The 18,790-nt window shown below is 41.9% G+C and overlaps 1 protein-coding gene across 4 annotated transcripts; it reads left to right on the plus strand.

Annotated features, from left to right (window-relative positions):
• The first annotated feature begins 271 nt into the window (after positions 1-271).
• LOC148360331 (uncharacterized) lies at positions 272-16,443 on the plus strand. Of its 4 annotated transcripts, none has more exons than XM_088343911.1 (11): positions 272-384; positions 619-676; positions 3,831-3,845; positions 3,931-4,061; positions 4,124-4,259; positions 5,426-5,710; positions 9,913-10,251; positions 12,049-12,230; positions 12,486-12,587; positions 12,657-12,773; positions 15,528-16,443. In XM_088343911.1, the coding sequence occupies exons 2-11, from the start codon at positions 625-627 to the stop codon at positions 15,738-15,740; spliced, it is 1,572 nt and encodes a 523-aa protein (XP_088200037.1). In that variant the 5' UTR covers positions 272-384; positions 619-624; the 3' UTR covers positions 15,741-16,443. The 4 variants fall into 4 exon arrangements, with proteins under 4 accessions (XP_088200037.1, XP_088200038.1, XP_088200039.1 ...); XM_088343912.1 differs by having other exon boundaries at positions 15,531-16,443; XM_088343913.1 differs by having other exon boundaries at positions 12,641-12,773; positions 15,528-15,675.
• Positions 16,444-18,790: the final 2,347 nt, after the last annotated feature.

Consider the following 18,790-nt stretch of genomic DNA (forward strand, 5'->3'; position numbering starts at 1 on the left):
AAATTATTTCGTATATGGGTACACTCGTGTGAATACAAATCGATGATGAATTAATTTATTGAAATGAATTCAGTAAATGTGAGGCTTCCGGCTGGTTTTTGTCTTAAAGTGACTGCAATCAATCTCCATCTTGGCGCAAAGCCCCGCAGGAATCAACCGCGTTAAGAAATCACTGCGCAAATAGCGTATGTCCCTTTCTTGGACACCTTACGCTTTTTACGTAAAAGCGATCGAGAATACACCCGACACATTGCCATAAATAACCGGAGGAAGCTACTGCGCGTGCGCGCTGCGGATCAACGATTTTACACCCGTTAGTCCTCCATTCACGTCAAACCCTCTCAAAAAATCTCCCGTGGATTTGGTTTTCCCCGAATCCTGCAGGTGGGTTTTGGCGATTTTGCGTGGAAAGTTGAATGACGTGTGGATGAATGATAATGACGATTCGGAATGTCAGACCGTTATGAAAGTCTGCTGGAGATTTCGTTGCCGCACCTTGCTGGATTTTAGCAGGTGTGCGAGGGCAATTGTGGGAAATAATTGCAATTATTTGTTATTGCATGAAAAACACCTGCCTCTGTCTTTCTTATTTTATGTTTTATTGTTTTGTCCTCGCAGAACAAGATGCCCTCCAGCGTCCTTCTCGCAGTGATGTGCAGCCTCCCTTTTTCCGTGGGTGAGTCATTTTCTAATGTTGATAGTGTTAGGAATTCAATATTAAAAATGTAGCGTTTACCAAATTGTTCGAATGAGTTGTCTGACTCCATTAACCAAACACAACCTGCATTCTCTTAACGATGCGTGCTCGTTTCTTGATGTGAAAAGATGGACAAGAGACCGGCATTTCCACACGGGGGCAGATTGAATTTCTTAAATAATTTAACTAAGTGAGCTCCGTCAAATTAGTTTCGCTCGAGTCTCTGTCAAGCCTTCTCTCTCCTTCTCCCTCGATCTACGTCTCTCCGCCGGCTCCTCCCATGGACGCGCCAGTAAAGCCCCCTCGCCTCGATGTCTGGACCCCGAGCGTTTCTGCGTCACCTGGGCCCCTCTTGCGCCGGGAAGTGCTGATTATCATATCAGTTCCCGTTATTTCTGTAAACATCATTCTTCACAAGGTTGCATTGACCTCGCCCCACAGCTCAGCCAGTGTATATCTTTTGCATTCAAATGTAATTTGTATTTGATCCTACAAAATCCCTTATAGTCAAATGTATAAAATTCTTCAATAGCAAGCTAATTTTGCACAAAACCTGAACAAATTGTGGTTTTGCGGTGGACCCAAACGCAGGAAGCGGGAAAAGGCAAGGTGCTGAAATAGAAGGCATTAAACTACAAAATCATCAACAATATAACAAGTGGTCAAAGATAATTTTAAAACTATCAGAACCTGAAACAAAAAAACAAACCTCACATATCAGAATGGCATTAGAAAAGGTAGTGATCTTGACAATGGAAAATTAATGGGGAAAATGAAAATCAAACAACTCCAAAATATCCTTATGAAGGGTCAGGCTAATTAGGGAGATGTGTGGGTTGATTGATTCCCATTTACAAACTGATTAGGCGCCCCCTGATGGACGGAGGTGCGCCAGTTCCTAACATAGCCTCCCCCTCAAGGGCCGGATACCAGACAGCCCCAAGAAAGAAAAAAAAATTATGGAGGCTACCGCAATGGGATGGTTGAAGGTCCTTGTTGGCACAGGAAGCCAAAGCAGCATGGGCAGGGAACTATAACGGCCAGGCCCCCCGGGCAGCAAAGCCAAAGCGGCCGAGGAATCTCCTCGCAGATAGGGAATCTCAGGCAGGGAGCCAAAGCGGCCATTGTGGGGAGCCGACATGGTTGGGGCAGGGAGCCGAAACAGCCGGGTACACTTTTCGGAGCCGAAGCGGCCGGGACTCTCTTTGCAGCCAGGAACTCTGCGCAGGGAGCCGAAGGGGCTGGGGTAGGAGCCGAAGCGGTCGGGGCAGGGAGCCGAAGTGGCCAGGGACTCTTCTTGTATCCAGAGCAGGGAGCCAAAGCGGCCAGGGTAGGGAGCCGAAGCGGCCGGGATAGGAGCCAAAGTGGTCGGGGCAGGGAGCCGAAGCGGTAGGGGAAGGGAGCCGAAGTGGCCAGGGACTCTTCTTGTAGCCAGCGCAGGGAGCCAAAGCGGCCAGGGTAGGGAGCCGAAGCGGCCGGCGTAGGAGCCAAAGTGGTCGGGGCAGGGAGCCGAAGCGGTAGGGGAAGGGAGCCGAAGCGGCCGGGGACTCTCCTCGTAGACAGCCCAGGGAGCCAAAGCAGCCAGTGTGGGGAATCTAAGCGCCTGGGGTAGGGAGCGGCAGGGACCCTCCTCTCAGCCTGAGCAGGGAGCCGAGGCGGCTGGGGACTCTCCTCGCAGCTGGGTCTGGGACCCGCAGCGGCCGGGGACTCACCTCGCAGCCGAAGCAGGGGGTGCTTCCTGCTGGGTCCCTTCATTGTTGGGTGATTATTCTATGGTTTTGCAGTGGACCCAAAAGCAGGATTCAGGAAAAGGCCAGGCAAGCACAGTTTCCATTTAAAAACAAAATCATCAACAAAGTAACATTGTCAAAATCAACTATATAACTGTCAGGACCAGAAAAAAAACCAAACCTCACAAATCAGGAAGACATTGGAAAATGGTGGTGATCTAAACCGCTCTCTCTCTCACTCTCTCTCTCACTCTCAGTTGTTAAGGCTTTTTATCAAGGTGCCCCCAACCCCCCCCAAAAAAAAAAAAAACTACCGTATTTTCCGCACTATAAGGCGCACCGGGTTAAAGGGCGCACCCCGAAAAAATAGTTTTTGGTCCTATATTTGACATACATAAGACGCACCGGATTATAAGGCGCTACAATGGGAACGTGGACAAAACAGTCAGATGGTTCAGTCCAACTGATTACCCCCTTAACATTCCCAAAGCTTGCAAAGAAGCAAATACGTGTCGAGAACACGTGCGGATGCGGTGTCCGCACGATGTCACTCAAATGCATCGTTCCAAATATCATTCGGAAGGTTAAAGTCTTGGGATTCAAGAAATGACAACCATTCCTTAGTTTCTATTTTCTTTTTCGCTCGCAACTTTACTGTGCATATGACAATAAACACTTGGAATTCAGTTTAATTTAAAAATAGACACTCCATTCCATCCATCATCTGCACCGCTTATCACAGAAACATCGAGTTCAGTCTGAAACAAGATACAAGGATAATATATAGCCGGAGTAGCTCACCAAAGTCGTTTTTGGCCAATTGCAGGCTTTGGTTTGCCGTTTAAGCCAATGCCAGCCTGTAAATGATAAGAAGGATCCGCCCCTTGACCTCCGATTAACTTTAGCCAATAGTGATCGATTCAAATGATGATTGACACATTGGTTAGCCAATGAAACGTCGGTAAATAAATCCCAGCATACACCGCGGACTACTTGGCGTTTGGGGGAAAATCGAGTCGGCGGCTGCAAGTTACCGGTAGTTGCAAGACTTTGCGACTTAATATTGATCCATAAATAAGGCGCACTGTATTATAAGGCGCATGGTCAGCTTTTGAAAAAAATAAAGGCTTTTAGGTGCGCCTTATAGTAAGAAAAATACGGTAATTTAAAATACTACTTCTTATATGTAATAGCTTGTGAAGCCCTTAGAGACTAATTGTGATTAAGGGCTATACAAATAAAAATGACTTGACTTGACTTGACTACTGGGTTTCAATTTTTTTTATTTCTCACTCGCTATCAGTCAGTAGGGCTTTCAATAATAAAAATAAACAAAACAAAGGGATCTCTGTATTATCATTCGATTTGATTAAACACGGATTCCTATTTTTGCTTCTTCACAGGTTGGGTGGTCTTGGGTGAGTCTACACGAACCTTCCATCATCACAGAAAACGCAAATCACATATTTGAAATCTCCGTTTTGTTTTTCCCCAATCGAATAGGCGACAGAGAAGAAGCCCAGACGGTTTGCGCCGGGAAGGAGTTCCGCTTGCCGGTCTACTCCACGTCCAGGACGGTGACTTTTACCGGAGAGTCCGGAGGACCCAGGCGTGTCCTCCTGGAGAAGACCACCGTGAGCGCAACATCTTGCCGGGAATACACAAAGATGAGAAATTCATTCTTCTTTCCGCCCAGGTGAACGACCCTCGGTTCGAGTGGACCAAAGATAAGATGTTGGTCCTGAAAAATGTGTCCCATGCCGACCGGGGACTTTATTCCATCAAGTTGTCTTCTGGATTCACCTACGAGACTATACGTCTCACGGTTTCAGGTTGGAGGGTTTCTCTGTTTTCTTGAATCATTTCATTTCTTCCTCATGCCATGAGGCTCTTTAACTCCACCCGGGGGAGGGAAAGCCCGCATGAAATCCCACCCCTACATTTGCATAATACCCTATTTGTATTACAGTGTGTATTTCCGTATCGATCTATCTATCTAGACATCTATCTATCTATCTAGACATATATCGTCTAGACATCTATCCATCTATCCATCTATCTAGACATCTATCTATCTATTTAGACATCTATCTAGACATCTATCTATCTAGACATCTTACTATCTAGACATCTATCTATCTAGACATCTATCTAGATATCTATCTAGAAATCCATCTATTTATCTAGACATCTATCTAGACATCTATCTATCTAGACATCTATCTATCTAGACATCAATCTATCCATCTAGACATCTATCGAGACATCTAGACATCTATCAAGAAATCTATCTATCTAGACATCTATCGTCTAGACATCTATCGTCTAGACATCTATCCAGACATCTATCCATCCATCTATCCATCCATCTATCTAGACATCTATCTAGACATCTATCTATCTATTTAGACATGTATCTAGACATCTATCTATCTATCTAGACATCTAACTATCTAGACATCTATCTAGACTTCTATCTATCTAGACATCTATCTACATATCTATCTAGAAATCCATCTATTTATCTAGACATCTATCTAGACATTTATCTATCGAGACATCTATCTATCGAGACATCTAGACATCTATCTATCTAGACATCTATCTATCTAGGCATCTATCAATCGAGACATCTATCTATCGAGACATCCATCTATCGAGACATCCATCTATCTCTAGATCTCTATCCATCTCCATCTCTATCTATCTCTAGACATCGAGACATATATCTATCTATCTCTAGACATCGAGACATATCTTTATCTAGGAGGAAAACCCTTGTTTTAATTTCTAAAAATGTAAAACTCTGGAAAGGGTGTGTACGGAGTTTGTACGGGTGCTTTTGGGTGAAGTGCTTGTAAATGCTTAAAAAGGCTTGGATTATGTTGTGTTTTCGACAATTAAAAAGTGCTTGGATTTTGGGTAAATGTGTAAATTATAAACACTGTCCCTTTAATTTTACACGACACCCGTCTTGTTAAAATCTATCCCTTCCCAGAATGCATCAAGTCCTTCAACAGAAGCTACGGCGAGAGCTTCGAGCACGGCATCCCCGAAAACGGCGTGCTTCTGGAGTTCGTCCCCCGGGGGGCGCCGTCCCTGGCCATGCCCATCGTGCTCTGGAACCGGAGCGACACCCAAACTGCCGCGGGGGGCCGGGGCCGTCTGTTGCCGGGCGGGAAAGTCTGGGTGGCCGACAGGCTGACGCAGGCAGACCAGGGAAACTACACCTTACGAGACGCCGAAGGAAACGTCTTGTCTCGTAGCACGCTCGCAGTGCGCGGTGAGAAAGCCTCGTATCCGTGTCGTTTGTGTCGTTTCTTGAGATTCTAGAGCAGGGGTGTCCAACTCATTTTAACTCGGGGGGCCACACCATAGAACAAACATTCTGTCGGGGGCCGGACTAGTAGATTCAAGAGAAAGAAAAAGAGAGAGAAAGAAATAAGGGAAAAGGAGAGAGGGCAAGACAAAGAAAGAGAGAGAGAGGGAGAGAGCGTGAGAAACAAAAGAGATAAAAAGTCGTGAGAGAGGGGGGAAAAGAAAGGGAGAGGAAGAAAGAAATCCAAAGAGAAATAGAAAGACAGAAGGAGAGAGAAGAGAAAAGAAAGCGCAAAGGGTAGGAAGAGAGAAAGAGAAAAGAGAGAAAAAGAAAAAAGGAAGTTAGAGCAAAAGAAGTTAAAAAGACACAGAGAGAGAAAGAGACAAAGAGCAACAAAGGAAGAGAAAAAGAGAGACACAGAGAGTGAAAGAGACAGAGACAGAGAGTGTGAGGAAAGGGGTGGAAAAGAGGGGGGAGAGAGAGAGAGAAAAGAGAGAAAATGAAAAAAGGAAGAGAGATAGCAAAAGAAGGTAAAAAAGACACACAGAGAGAAAGAGGAATTAAGAGAGAGAGAGAGACAGAAAGAGAGAGAGAGAGAGAAAGAAATACAAGTACAGTGTCTTTGTTCGAGGCACCTTTCTTTGGCAACATCAAGTTGACATATTTCAACCTGCAGCTTCTTTTTCTCTTGCGCTTCTCTGAGTTATCTCGCGGGCCGGATGCAATCCCTTAGCGGGCCTGATCTGGCCCACGGGCCGCCCGTTTGACACCTGTGACCAAAGCCTTATTTTTTTCCAACGTTACCCGTAACCGATATTGAAGTCATGTTGCATTGTAACCCCCTTAATCACAAGAAGTCTCAAAAGATTGTACAGGCTACAGTTACAGCATCCCCTGATCTGCAACCTACATGAAGGCAAGAAAAAACTCAAAAACCTCAGCATGAGGGAAATGAAGAAACCTTGAGGTAATCGCCCTTCCAGGATGAGCAGGCTGCAAGGAACGGTGTTGGAACTGTGGGAAAAAAAATAGTTGACGATCCCGTAAACGAAAAAATAACGTTATATATTACGATGTTATTCCCAACACTGGTCAGTAATATCTCTAACGGCAAAAATATTATTATATGTGTTCAGAACAGAGACAGGACCCACTTGCGTTACGTTTCTCTCAGTTTTATTTAATCAAATGAAGAACACAAATTTGGGGAATTTTTCTTACAAGCCAGGTTCTCTGGTGTCTCCAGGGTTGGGTAGGGTTACTTTAACTTGATTACTTTCAATTACTTTTGGATTACTCCGATACCAAATATGCTCATAAAAGACAAAAGAAACTCAATATGAATGAAATTACTAAATTTTGTGCAGGCTTGGGGAGTAACGGAATACATGGAACGGCAAAAAGCTGTTTGGATTGATTTTCATTTTGTTTCTGTGGCATTTGATGTTCGTTTTGCCGGAGATCAAAGCCAGGAGAGAAAGCTTACCACATGTTGTGAGTCATCATTTGATTCATATTGAGTTTCTTGTGTCTTTTATTATCATATTTGGTATTGGAGTCATCCAAAAGTCATTGAAAGTAATCCAGTTAAAGTAATCCTACCCAACCCTGATTTGATGTTCGTTTTGCCGGAGATCAAAGAGATCAAAGCCAGGAGAGAAAGCTTACCACGTCTTGTGAGTCATCATTTGATTCATATTGAGTTTCTTATGTCTTTTATTAGCATATTTGGTATTGGAGTCATCCAAAACTAATTGAAAGTAATCCAGTTAAAGTAATCCTACCCAACCCTGGGTGTCTCGTGTATATTAGGACGAGGTAGAGAGGAAAGACGACCAAGTTGAGCGACTACTTCTATAGTAAAATACAAAATATCATCTAATAAAGATCACAAATGCTTGGAATTTTCCTAACAAGCCAAGTTTTCTAGTGTCTCATGCACATTACGAAGAGGTAGAGAGCAGACACGACCAAGTCGAGCTACTACTTCTACAGAAAATAAAAATATATCGTAATGAAGAATACAAATTCTTGGAATTTTTCTAACAAGCCAGGTTCTCTGGTGTCTCGTGTATATTAGGACGAGGTAGAGAGGAGAGACGACCACGTTGAGCGACTACTTCTTTAGTAAAATACAAAATTTTACCTAATAAAGAACACAAATTCTGGGAATTTATCTAACAGGCCAAGATCTCCAGTGTCTCGTGCACATTATGAAGAGGTCTAGAGGAGAGATGACCAAGTTGAGCTGCTACTTCTATAGAAAATACAAAATTTAATCTAATAAAGAACACAAATGCTTGGAATTTTCCTAACAAGACAAGTTTTCTAGTGTCTCATGCACATTACGAAGAGGTAAAGAGGAGACACGACCAAGTCGAGCTACTACTTTTATAGAAAATACAAAATTTAATCTAATAAAGAACACAAATTCTGGGAATTTATCTAACAGGCCAAGATACCCAGTGTCTCGTGCACATTATGAAGAGGTCTAGAGGAGAGATGACCAAGTTGAGCTACTACTTCAATAGAAAAAACAAAATTTAATCTAAAAAGAACTCAAATGCTTGGAATTTTCCTAACAAGCCAAGTTTTCTAGTGTCTCATGCACATTACGAAGAGGTAGAGAGGAGACACGACCAAGTCGAGCTACTACTTCTATAGAAAATCAAAATATATCGTAATGAAGAATACAAATTCTTGGAATTTTTCTAACAAGCCAGGTTCTCTGGTGTCCCGTGTATATTAGGACGAGGTAGAGAGGAGAGACGACCACGTTGAGCGACTACTTCTATAGTAAAATACAAAATATCATCTAATAAAGAACACAAATTCTGGGAATTTATCTAACAGGCCAAGATCTCCAGTGTCTCGTGCACATTATGAAGAGGTCTAGAGGAGAGATGACCAAGTTTAGCTGCTACTTCTATAGAAAATACAAAATTTAATCTAATAAAGAACACAAATGCTTGGAATTTTCCTAACAAGACAAGTTTTCTAGTGTCTCATGCACATTACGAAGAGGTAAAGAGGAGACACGACCAAGTCGAGCTACTACTTTTATAGAAAATACAAAATTTAATCTAATAAAGAACACAAATTCTGGGAATTTATCTAACAGGCCAAGATATCCAGTGTCTCGTGCACATTATGAAGAGGTCTAGAGGAGAGATGACCAAGTTGAGCTACTACTTCAATAGAAAAAACAAAATTTAATCTAAAAAGAACTCAAATGCTTGGAATTTTCCTAAAAAGCCAAGTTTTCTAATGTCTCATGCACATTACGAAGAGGTAGAGAGGAGACACGACCAAGTCGAGTGACTATTTCTATAGAACATCAAAATATATTGTAATGAAGTATACAAATGCTTGGACTTTTTCTAGCAAGCCACGTTCTCCGGTGTCTCGTGCATATTACGAAGAGGCAGAGAAGAGACACGACCAAGTTGGGTTACTACTTTTATTAAAAAAAAATCAACTTCTATTCTAACAAGGAACATAAATGCTTAAAATCTTTCCAAAAGGTTGTGCGCACTCATTGACTATTATTGTTGTGGATTATTGGAGTCGAGCTTGACATAAGGAGAACGCTTTCGTTTAAAACGGGAAATTCCAGGCTTGTTTCTCCCGAGTTTAAATGTCAGAGAATGTTATTATTAATCGCCTTGGGCTGCCAAGGAATAACAGTCTTCTTTGCCAAGTAATAAGTCTTCTTGGCGGGGAACATGCGGTCAAGCCGACCCCAACAGTTTTTGGAAATTGTGAAAATCGAAAGAGGACAAAACATTCTGTCTGGTAGCGTGCATTTTGAGATAAACACGTGCGTCATTGCGAGGGGGACGGGCTAAAGTAATATGAGATGTTGTCTTAGGATATCAAAAGCCAATTGTCTCTGAAGACGAAGGAGACCTCAGTTTTGTACGCTGATGATGATAATTAATCGAGCTCTCCCTCTCACGCCAAGACTTCTCCCTGCATCTTGTTTTACATATTTTGGGGCATATTTCTCGGGCTGCTCCGAAATTATTTAGTGGTGTCAAGTGATTTAGTATCAGGACTTTTATTGTATTTTTGGCATCATTTTTGCTTTCGTCTATTGGAAAATCCTCATCACGCGTCTCCAAATAATTCGTTCTTTAGATCTATTATCACTTTCTGTCTCGCAGGTCACAATTTCAACGTGACCCGCTTCACCAAAGAGTCTCTGAACCTGCCGCTCTTCCTCCCCGTGCCACGGGCCCACCTGCTTTTCATCCCTGCCCGGCATCCGGACGAATGGCATCCGGGCCCTTTCGACTCCAAGCCCCCTCGGGGGCCCGTGCGTTTGATGCGCGAGGGCCACGTCACGGACCACGACGTGCGCTACAGGGGTCTGGTCTCGCTGGGCAGGAACGGATCCGTCAACGAAGTGGTCATAGCCAGGTTGACGTCCAGGCACGATGGCGTCTACGAGGTCAGAGACGTTAATGGCAACTTGGTGTCGTCCACCTTGCTGCAGGTGATCGGTAAGTAGAGGAAATAAATATTAAAAATGTATCGTTTAGCAAATTGTTCGATTGAGTTATCTGACTCCATTAACCAAACACAACCTGCGTTCTCCTAACAATGTGGAACCGTGGTGTACTTGTCCCACCAAAGAACCACATTCACGCTGGACTGGATAATAAGGTTTTTATTACAGTTTCTGCATATGAAATGAGTCACAACATTAGCTTCTATGCTGGCTTTGATCTCTATAAGGGGAATTAACATTTTAGCACAACAGAAAAAAACGAAAATAAATCCAAACAGCTTGACAACATCAATCTCAGTACTGTGCATGTTGAGAGATGTGTCCGCTGTGGTTATAATGTTTGAAATTAACTTCTTTGGTGGAGCACCAAAAGATGTGTTGTACCGTTGGCAGCTGGCTCTGTAGACTGCCAACAAAACCCCGCCTTCCGGTCACATGTCAAAAGCCAAAACAAACCCCACCCCATACCAGCGAGTGGCACTGTTGGGCTCATCATACTTTCGGAAAACTATACACATATTTCAGCAGGAACTTCAATAAGACAAAAGTTATTATTACACATCTTACAAATGCGCGCTCGTTTCTTGATGGGAAAAGATGGACAAGAATAGCTGACGTTTTCACATGGGGGCAGATTTAATTTCTTAAATAATTTAACTAAGTGAACTCCATCGAATTAGTGTCGTTCGAGTCTCTGTCAAGCCTCCTCTCTCGATCTTCTGCCTTCTCCCGGCCCACGTTTTTGTCCGCAAGCTGGTGTGCCGGCTCGTCCCATGGCCGTGCCAGGAACGGCCCCTACGTGGGGTCCACCATCTCGAAGAAGAGCGTCCCGATGTCTGAAAAAGAGCCCTTATCAAAACAACTTCTCCGAACAATGCCTGCCTTCCTGCGCCAGAGTTCTGTTATCAACAGAACCAAACAAAACATTCCACATTCAGATCAGCGTGACCTGTCACTGAACTTAAGCCTTCTCTGTGAAAATCTTCATTGCATTCAATAAATGTAACTTGTATTCAATCGTATAAAATCCCTTATAGTCAAATGTATAAAATCCTTCAAGGACAATTCCTCTGATTATTCTTATCTGTTGTGTTTTGTCATTGTTCTGACTTCGGGGAGGTCTTTTCCTAGTCAATATTCCCTCCAAGCTGCCCAGTTCTTCTCAGCGTAAATAAAAATCAGGGCTCGATATTTTCATAATTCACAAAATCGGCCAGAATAACAGTGCATACAGGGACTGTATTTTAAAGTCAATGTCAGCATGAGATTGAGTAAATTAAAGAAAGACTGTCCTCGATGTCCAGTTCTGATTGACACAGTATTTTCCAATTATTCCAATAATCAAGACTATACCTGCTCGGGCATGTCCTCTTTAGGCAAGGTATTTCATTATTTTCAGCTCTTTTGGTCGAATATATATCCTTTGAATTGCACTGAATGCCCAATTTAAAAAATCAATTTCGGCAACAGTGATTCTATCGTGGGAGCGGGAGAATATCAGGCGAACAGAAGCGAGTCTATCCAAATTCCTGACTTGACCACATGTTCCACGCCAAGCAGAATGTTATTACTTGGCAGCCCAGGGCGATTAATAATAACATTCGCTGACATTTAAACCCGGGAGAAACAAGCCTGGAATTTCCCGTTTTAAACTAATGTGTTATCCTCAGTCTATTCCCTGAGCCGTGTGCATCAAATGTAACAAACAGTGACAAGACGTGGTTACGGAACAAAACATGAAAGTAAGACGACACACAAGATATTCTCACACGATTTCTGCTCTCCGTAGAAAGAGGCGGGCGGTGGCGAGCTCTTCTCAAGTCCATCACCGTCCCCTCCGGCATGTTTGTGTCCCTGGCTGGATTTATCCTGTTCATGAAGCGTTACCCCAACTGGAGTCTATCGCAGATCATCGCCTGCCTCAGGAGCAACCGGACGGTACAAGCCCAGCCTCAGAGAGTCAACATCCAGGTCTGAATCTTTTCTACAATAATCCAATTTTTGAAAAATGCATCTTCTCCATTACCCCTGTGGCCTCTCTAGTACGCCTCTCTCCTGGCTCAAGAACTGGAGCTCACAAGCGCGCTTTCTTTAATTTACTCAATCTCATGCTGACATTGACTTTAAAATACAGTTCCTGTACGCACTGCTTGTGTCTCCTCTCATGTATATTTTTGTAATTCCCTACTCTCTGTATTCCCCCAAACAATTATGTCATGTATTCAGAACTACAGCCAGCCGAACCCTCAGACAGCAGGATACTATAATCACGGCCAGCAGCAAGGGACCCCGATGAAATGGACCCCGAGAGCCAGCCCAATTCATACTGTAAGTGTTTTTTTCAGACCTTTTTGAGCCAATTTTCCACACTTTATATTCAGTTCTTGTCGTTTCCAGGGTTACACTCCCGTCGTGGTCGGCACTCCATCTCAGCTGACTCCTGTTCACGACAGGGACGAAAACTGCGACGGACAAAGATCCACCGGATCTCCTTGTCATAATTTAACCGCTGAGGTATATCCCATACTGAGTATTTTCTCCTTTTTATGACTTTTTAAAATGTTGTATCTTGGTAAAACAAGATAGTACTTCAAAAATACTACTATGGAAATACTACAAAAATACTACAGAAATACTTCAAAAATACTATGAAAATACTACAAAATACTATAGAAATACTTCAAAAATACTACTATGAAAATACTCCAAAATACTACAGAAATACTTCAAAAATACTACGATGGAATTATTTAAAAAATACAACACAAATACTTCAGAAATACTACAATGGAAATACTACAAAAATACAACACAAATACTTCAGAAATACTATGATGGAAATACTACAAAAATGCGACAGAAATACTTCAAAAATACTACTATGAAAATACTACAAAAATACTGCAAAAAATAAACTACATTAATATTACAGAAATACTTCAAAAATACTACTATGATAATACTACAGAAATACTTCAAAAATACAGCTATACTAATACTACAAAATACTGTGAATAAACTACACTGTGTAAATAATAATTTAAAATTTCAAAATACTACAGATGTACTACAAATATCCGACCGTAGAAAGACTTCAAAAATACTACTTCAGAAATACTACAGATTAGAGGTAAGATCGGGCCAAAAAAAAGCACCCGAGCCCGACGCAGGCCCGAGGGGTATTAAACCCGACCCGGACCGAGCCCGACTAATTAACTGGATTTGCTGGCCCGGCCCGAGGGGAGCCCGAAATTACATATTTTATTTATAAGGAGGGGTGATTTATGATAACAAATTAAACTCTGCCTTTTGTTACAACATCTAGGCCTAAGTTAAATAAAACTGTATAAACATTTACATCTTTTATATTTTTGTGTCTGCACTGCAGATGTTACATTAAGCGACAATCTGTCATTGACGGTTTTTTTTAGAGGCGGCGTAAACATTTAAGAGCGTCCGTCATTTTGACGACTTGATCATTGGGCCATAATCCACAGCAGCAGTACGTCCTTAAGATTCTAGCGTTGGCTTCGCTGAGTGTCAAATTGACACACAGCGAAGCCAACGCATGTGTCTGTATCATTTTCGACGATCACTTTGAAAGTGCTCCACAGTTCACTCTTACCAGAGTGTGTTTTCCTTGTCAGTTCTCCTCTCTTTAGTTCATCTTTCACTTGTTGGTCCGACTCCATATCGGGGATACCAGACCAAAATCATGCGAATTTGCGGAGGGGAAGATTATTAAGAGGATGTAGCGAGCAGAGACGGGAGTCGTAGGCGGAGTGCCAAACAAAGGTGCCAACGGGAGCTGCTTTAATGACATGTAAACTTGCAATAACAAAACAAACACGGGAGTCGCTAGAACCGGCCGAATTAAGAGTCCCCCTAGGAACTCGCTAACTAAACAATGGTTCCGTGGGTGAATTATGTACAACCCACTACAAGGACAGCATTCACGTCACGTGCACAGAGCATGCTCTGGCTCCGTTAAATAGCAATTACAGCTCCTTCTCCGTTTTATCCAAATTATTTATTTTATAACAAGTATTCCTTGGTCTAGTATCCATACATAGTTTAAGTATATATTTTTAATGAACATATATTTATAATTATTAATTAATTAAAAAAAAAAAAAAAAAAAAAAAAAGCAGGACCGAACCCGACCCGACCGTATGACTGACATTTCAGGCCCGACCCGGCCCGAAATTGCCTCGGGTTCGGGTTCGGGCTTGGGCTCGGGCCATAAATCTTAGGTCTACTACAGATATATAATTACAATGCTACAAAAATACTACTGAAACAAACAAAAAACAGGCGGTAAAAATACTACAAAATACGAGAAAAATACAACTCCAGTAATACTACAAAAATACTGTCGAAGTACCATAAATGTGCGACTGTTAAACTATTAATAAAAATACGATTGCAAAAATTAAACTACAATAATATTACAGAAATACGAAAAAAAAAAATCTGACTGTAGAAATACTAAGAAAATACATTAGTACCTGTATTAAAAACTAAATCTAAAATTTAGTGTTTAAAATATATGATATCTCGCTTTAAAATTGTGAGCGTTTCAAAACCAATTTAATGAAGCCCCATTTATTTCAAAACAAATATAAATAAATATACCATGTAGCGCTCTGCTTGTATATTCATTTGGAAATCAAATAAAATTGGATCTGGATGGGCCCCATGGCCAAGTTTTTGAACCCAATGCGGCCCCCTGACTCCAAAACGTGTCGTGAGCTTTCAATAGACGTCGGAACTCGAAATTTTCGGAGTAGCCCGAGAAATATGCCCCAAAATATGCACAAAAGTACACGGAAGTCTTGGGGGGAGAGGGAGAGCCTTTTATTTATCTTCTTCAGAGTTCAAAACAGAGTTCTCATTCGCCCCTTCGCGATGACGCACTTGTTTTTCCCTCAATGTGCATGCTTTTCGGGAAATGACAATGTTTTTTCAGAATGTTTTCGTCCTCTCTCGATTTTCCAAAGTTACACAATTTCCAAGAAACTCGTTGGGGTCGGCCTGACATCTAAATTCCTGACTTGAACGCATGTTCCACGCCAAGCAGAATGTTATTACTTGGCAGCCCAAGGCGATTAATAATGACATTCGCTGACATTTAAACCCGGGAGAAACAAGCCTGGAATTTCCCGTTTTAAACTAATGTGTTCTCCTTATGTCAAGCTCGACTCCAATAAACCACAACAAAATCTGAGGATTTTTCGCTTCCGGTCCAAACCTAAATTCTCTTCTCAGCAGGGAAGAAGGAACGAAGAAGACGAGAGGATTTCCTTCCCGGTGGCCGGAGCGTCGGATTGCCTGCGGTCCTCGGAAGGTTGCGTTCAATTCCAGATCAGGAAAGATCCCGTCAGAGGAGGACGGAACGACCAGGACGCCGTCCTGCCGCTGGATACCCGAACATCCGAGACGTGCGGAGTTTACACCTCGGAGAAGCTGAACTTCTTGTAGAGCCGGAACCAAGAAGAATGCGGACCAAGAGAACAAAGAGAGACCTCACCTGTGCCTTCTGCAACCAAGCCTATAGTCTTTCCAGTGGTTTCTATTGCATGCCGGTATTTTTTCGGAAGCATGAGCTGAGTATTAACCTTCCTGCTTCATACTCAAGATCAGGGGTCACCAACGAGGTGGGTCATTGTGACTTTCGAGGAAATTCGATTTCTGACTACTACAATGAAAATACTACAAAAACACTACGATGGAAATACAACAAAACTACTTCAGAAATACTGAAAAAATACTACTATGAAAATACTACAAAACTACTGCAGAAATACTACTATGTAAATATGAAAGAAATACTTCAAAAAAAACTACTATTGAAATGCTACAAAAATACTACAGAAATACTCCAAAACGACTTCAGAAATACTTCAAAAATACTACTATGAAAATACTACAAAACTACTGCAGAAATACTTCAAAAATACTACTATGGAAATATGACAGAAATACTTCAAAAATACAACTATGGAAATACTACAGAAATACTTCAAAATTACTCCTATTGAAATGCTACAAAAATACTACACAAATACTTCAAAAATACTTCTATGGAAATATGACAGAAATACTTCAAAAATACAACTATGGAAATACTACAGAAATACTTCAAAATTACTCCTATTGAAATGCTACAAAAATACTACACAAATACTTCTCTCTCTCTCTCTTTCTCTCTCTCTAGACATATATCTCTCTCTCTATCCAGACATCTATCTCTCTAGACACTTATCTCTATCTAGACACTTATCTCTATCTAGACATCTATCGATTCATCTATATCTATCTATCTAGACATCTATCCAGATAGATAGATAGATAGATACGTTATTCATCCCCGTAGGGAAATTCACACTTCCAACAGTATCCTTGTGTTGAAAAATAAAATAATAAAATAAAATATATAGAATACAAACATACCCAATATAACGTTTTGCTATAGAGTATTTAAATAGTGCTACGGAAAATACACACTGTCACATAAATAGGGTAATATACAAATGTGGGGGTGGGGTTTCATGTGGGCTTTTACTCCCCCAGGTGGAGTTAAAGAGCCTCATGGCATGAGGAAGAAATGATCTCCACAGTCTGTCGCTGAAGCTGCTCTTTAACTTTAACCTTACAAGTACACCCTCCTGATAACATAGTAATAACATGATAAATTACTACTTTATAAATGCATATCAAACCATTAGCCTCTTACGCTAATCAGGATTAAAAAAAAGTAGATCTCAGCTTGAAAATCGTTGGTGACCTCTGCTACGGATCAATCTTGACTGCCGGAAATTCTCTTTTCCCCGCGATCGCCCGATGCTACCTACCTCCAGACCCTCAGGACTGCCGCAATATGCACTGTATATCTATATATTTGCTCCATCTGGCCACATGTATAGGGCTATAAATAGAAATATGAGGTGTTTCAAATAATTGTACTAACAGAAAAGAGATTTATTCTTCTCCATGTCTTCTTCTAACCCGGACGACTTGTTAAATGTCCGTGACGTTAAGACTGTGATTTGATCCTATACGGTACGACTCCTAAATGTTCTGTAAAATAAAAATGTTCACCAAATACTGTAACAATTTCGTCAAGAGCAAAATGGTGATCACCAAAATGGCTGAACTTGTAATATTTTTGCAATATAAAAACATGTATCATTCCGTTTAAGAATAAATGTATATCTTGTCAGATTCGGATTCGATCATTTCGCACCGTATTTGAGACTCGTGTTTGTTTATATGCCGGGTTGGAACCAGTGCTTGAAATCCTTGGAAATGCTTGAAATTGGATGCTGGGTTTTTCGGAGCAGACCTTACTGCCTCGCCCCAGAAATATTAAAACAAGATAAAGAGGAATAGGGAGAAGCTGTTTATTTTGTTCGTCAGGGTCCAAAACAGAGCTCTCATTCGTCTAAGAGACAATCAGCTTTCTTATACCCTTTTGGAGCAGACGCATTCTTAGTGCGTCCCCTCGCGATGACGCACTTGTTTTTCTCAAAATGCATGCTACCTGGAATTGACAATGTTTTTCCTCAGAATGTTTTCGTCCTCCTTCGATTCTCCAAAGTTACATAATTTCCAAGAAAATCGTTGGGGTCGGCCTGACACATCCAAATTCCTGACAGCTGTTCCAAACCAAGCCGAATGTTATTAGTTCGCAAGCTGTTCCGAACCAAGCTGACATCTGAACTCGGGAGAAACAAGCCTGGAATTTACCGTCTTTAAACAAATGTGTCCTCATTATGTCAAGCTCTGACTCCAATAAACCACAACATGTTTTCAAAGTTGGAGTGCTTGTAAATGCTTGAAATTGTTGCCATACCCCCCGCTGTCACGGTTGCCATGGCGTCCAATTGGCCCTGCCCGTGTGGCGCCAGCTGCGGCTCGTTAACAGATTGGCTTTCTGTCTATTTTAAGCTCAGCACTGTCATGCTTCCCTTGTCAGCCCGTCAACGAACCTCTGCCCCGCAAGACGTGGGTTTTGACTCGGTCCTGTTCCTGTCCGCATTTTCTGTCTGGTATTGTTCCCGTTTATTGGTATTGTTCCCGTTTATTTTGTCCTGTTTAATTTCGGGTTCCAGTTTTGTTTCCGCCTATTTTTGTCCTGTTTATTATTTTCTCCAGTTTTCGTTTCCGTCTAGTTTCTCCTGTTTATTTTCGATATCCTGATCCATTATCTATCCTGTCTGTCCTGCCCTGTCCGGTATCGACCGCATCTGTCCGATATCAACTCGGGCAATTTAAATGGATCTCGTCGGTCTCTGGATTCCTGTCTTTTCACGCCAGACTGCCGCCCAACGTGCATGACTCCCCATTTCCCGTAAAATGAAAGGCTTGTGTGAGAACGTCACACGTTTGGGTCCTGATCCTGTTCTGGTTTCTGACACCCTGCAAAGCCCCGCGTCCCCAGTTACTCTGATTAGAGTTCTGAAGAAAACATAATTTTAGTCACATGACTCGCTGATGAAACAATATTTTGTGGAGGGAAAACATTTAAG

The sequence above is a fragment of the Urocampus carinirostris genome, chromosome 9 (genome assembly GCF_059441175.1).
Source record: "Urocampus carinirostris isolate Australia breed hairy pipefish chromosome 9, RoL_Ucar_1.0, whole genome shotgun sequence".
Classification (NCBI taxonomy): Eukaryota; Metazoa; Chordata; class Actinopteri; order Syngnathiformes; family Syngnathidae; genus Urocampus; species Urocampus carinirostris.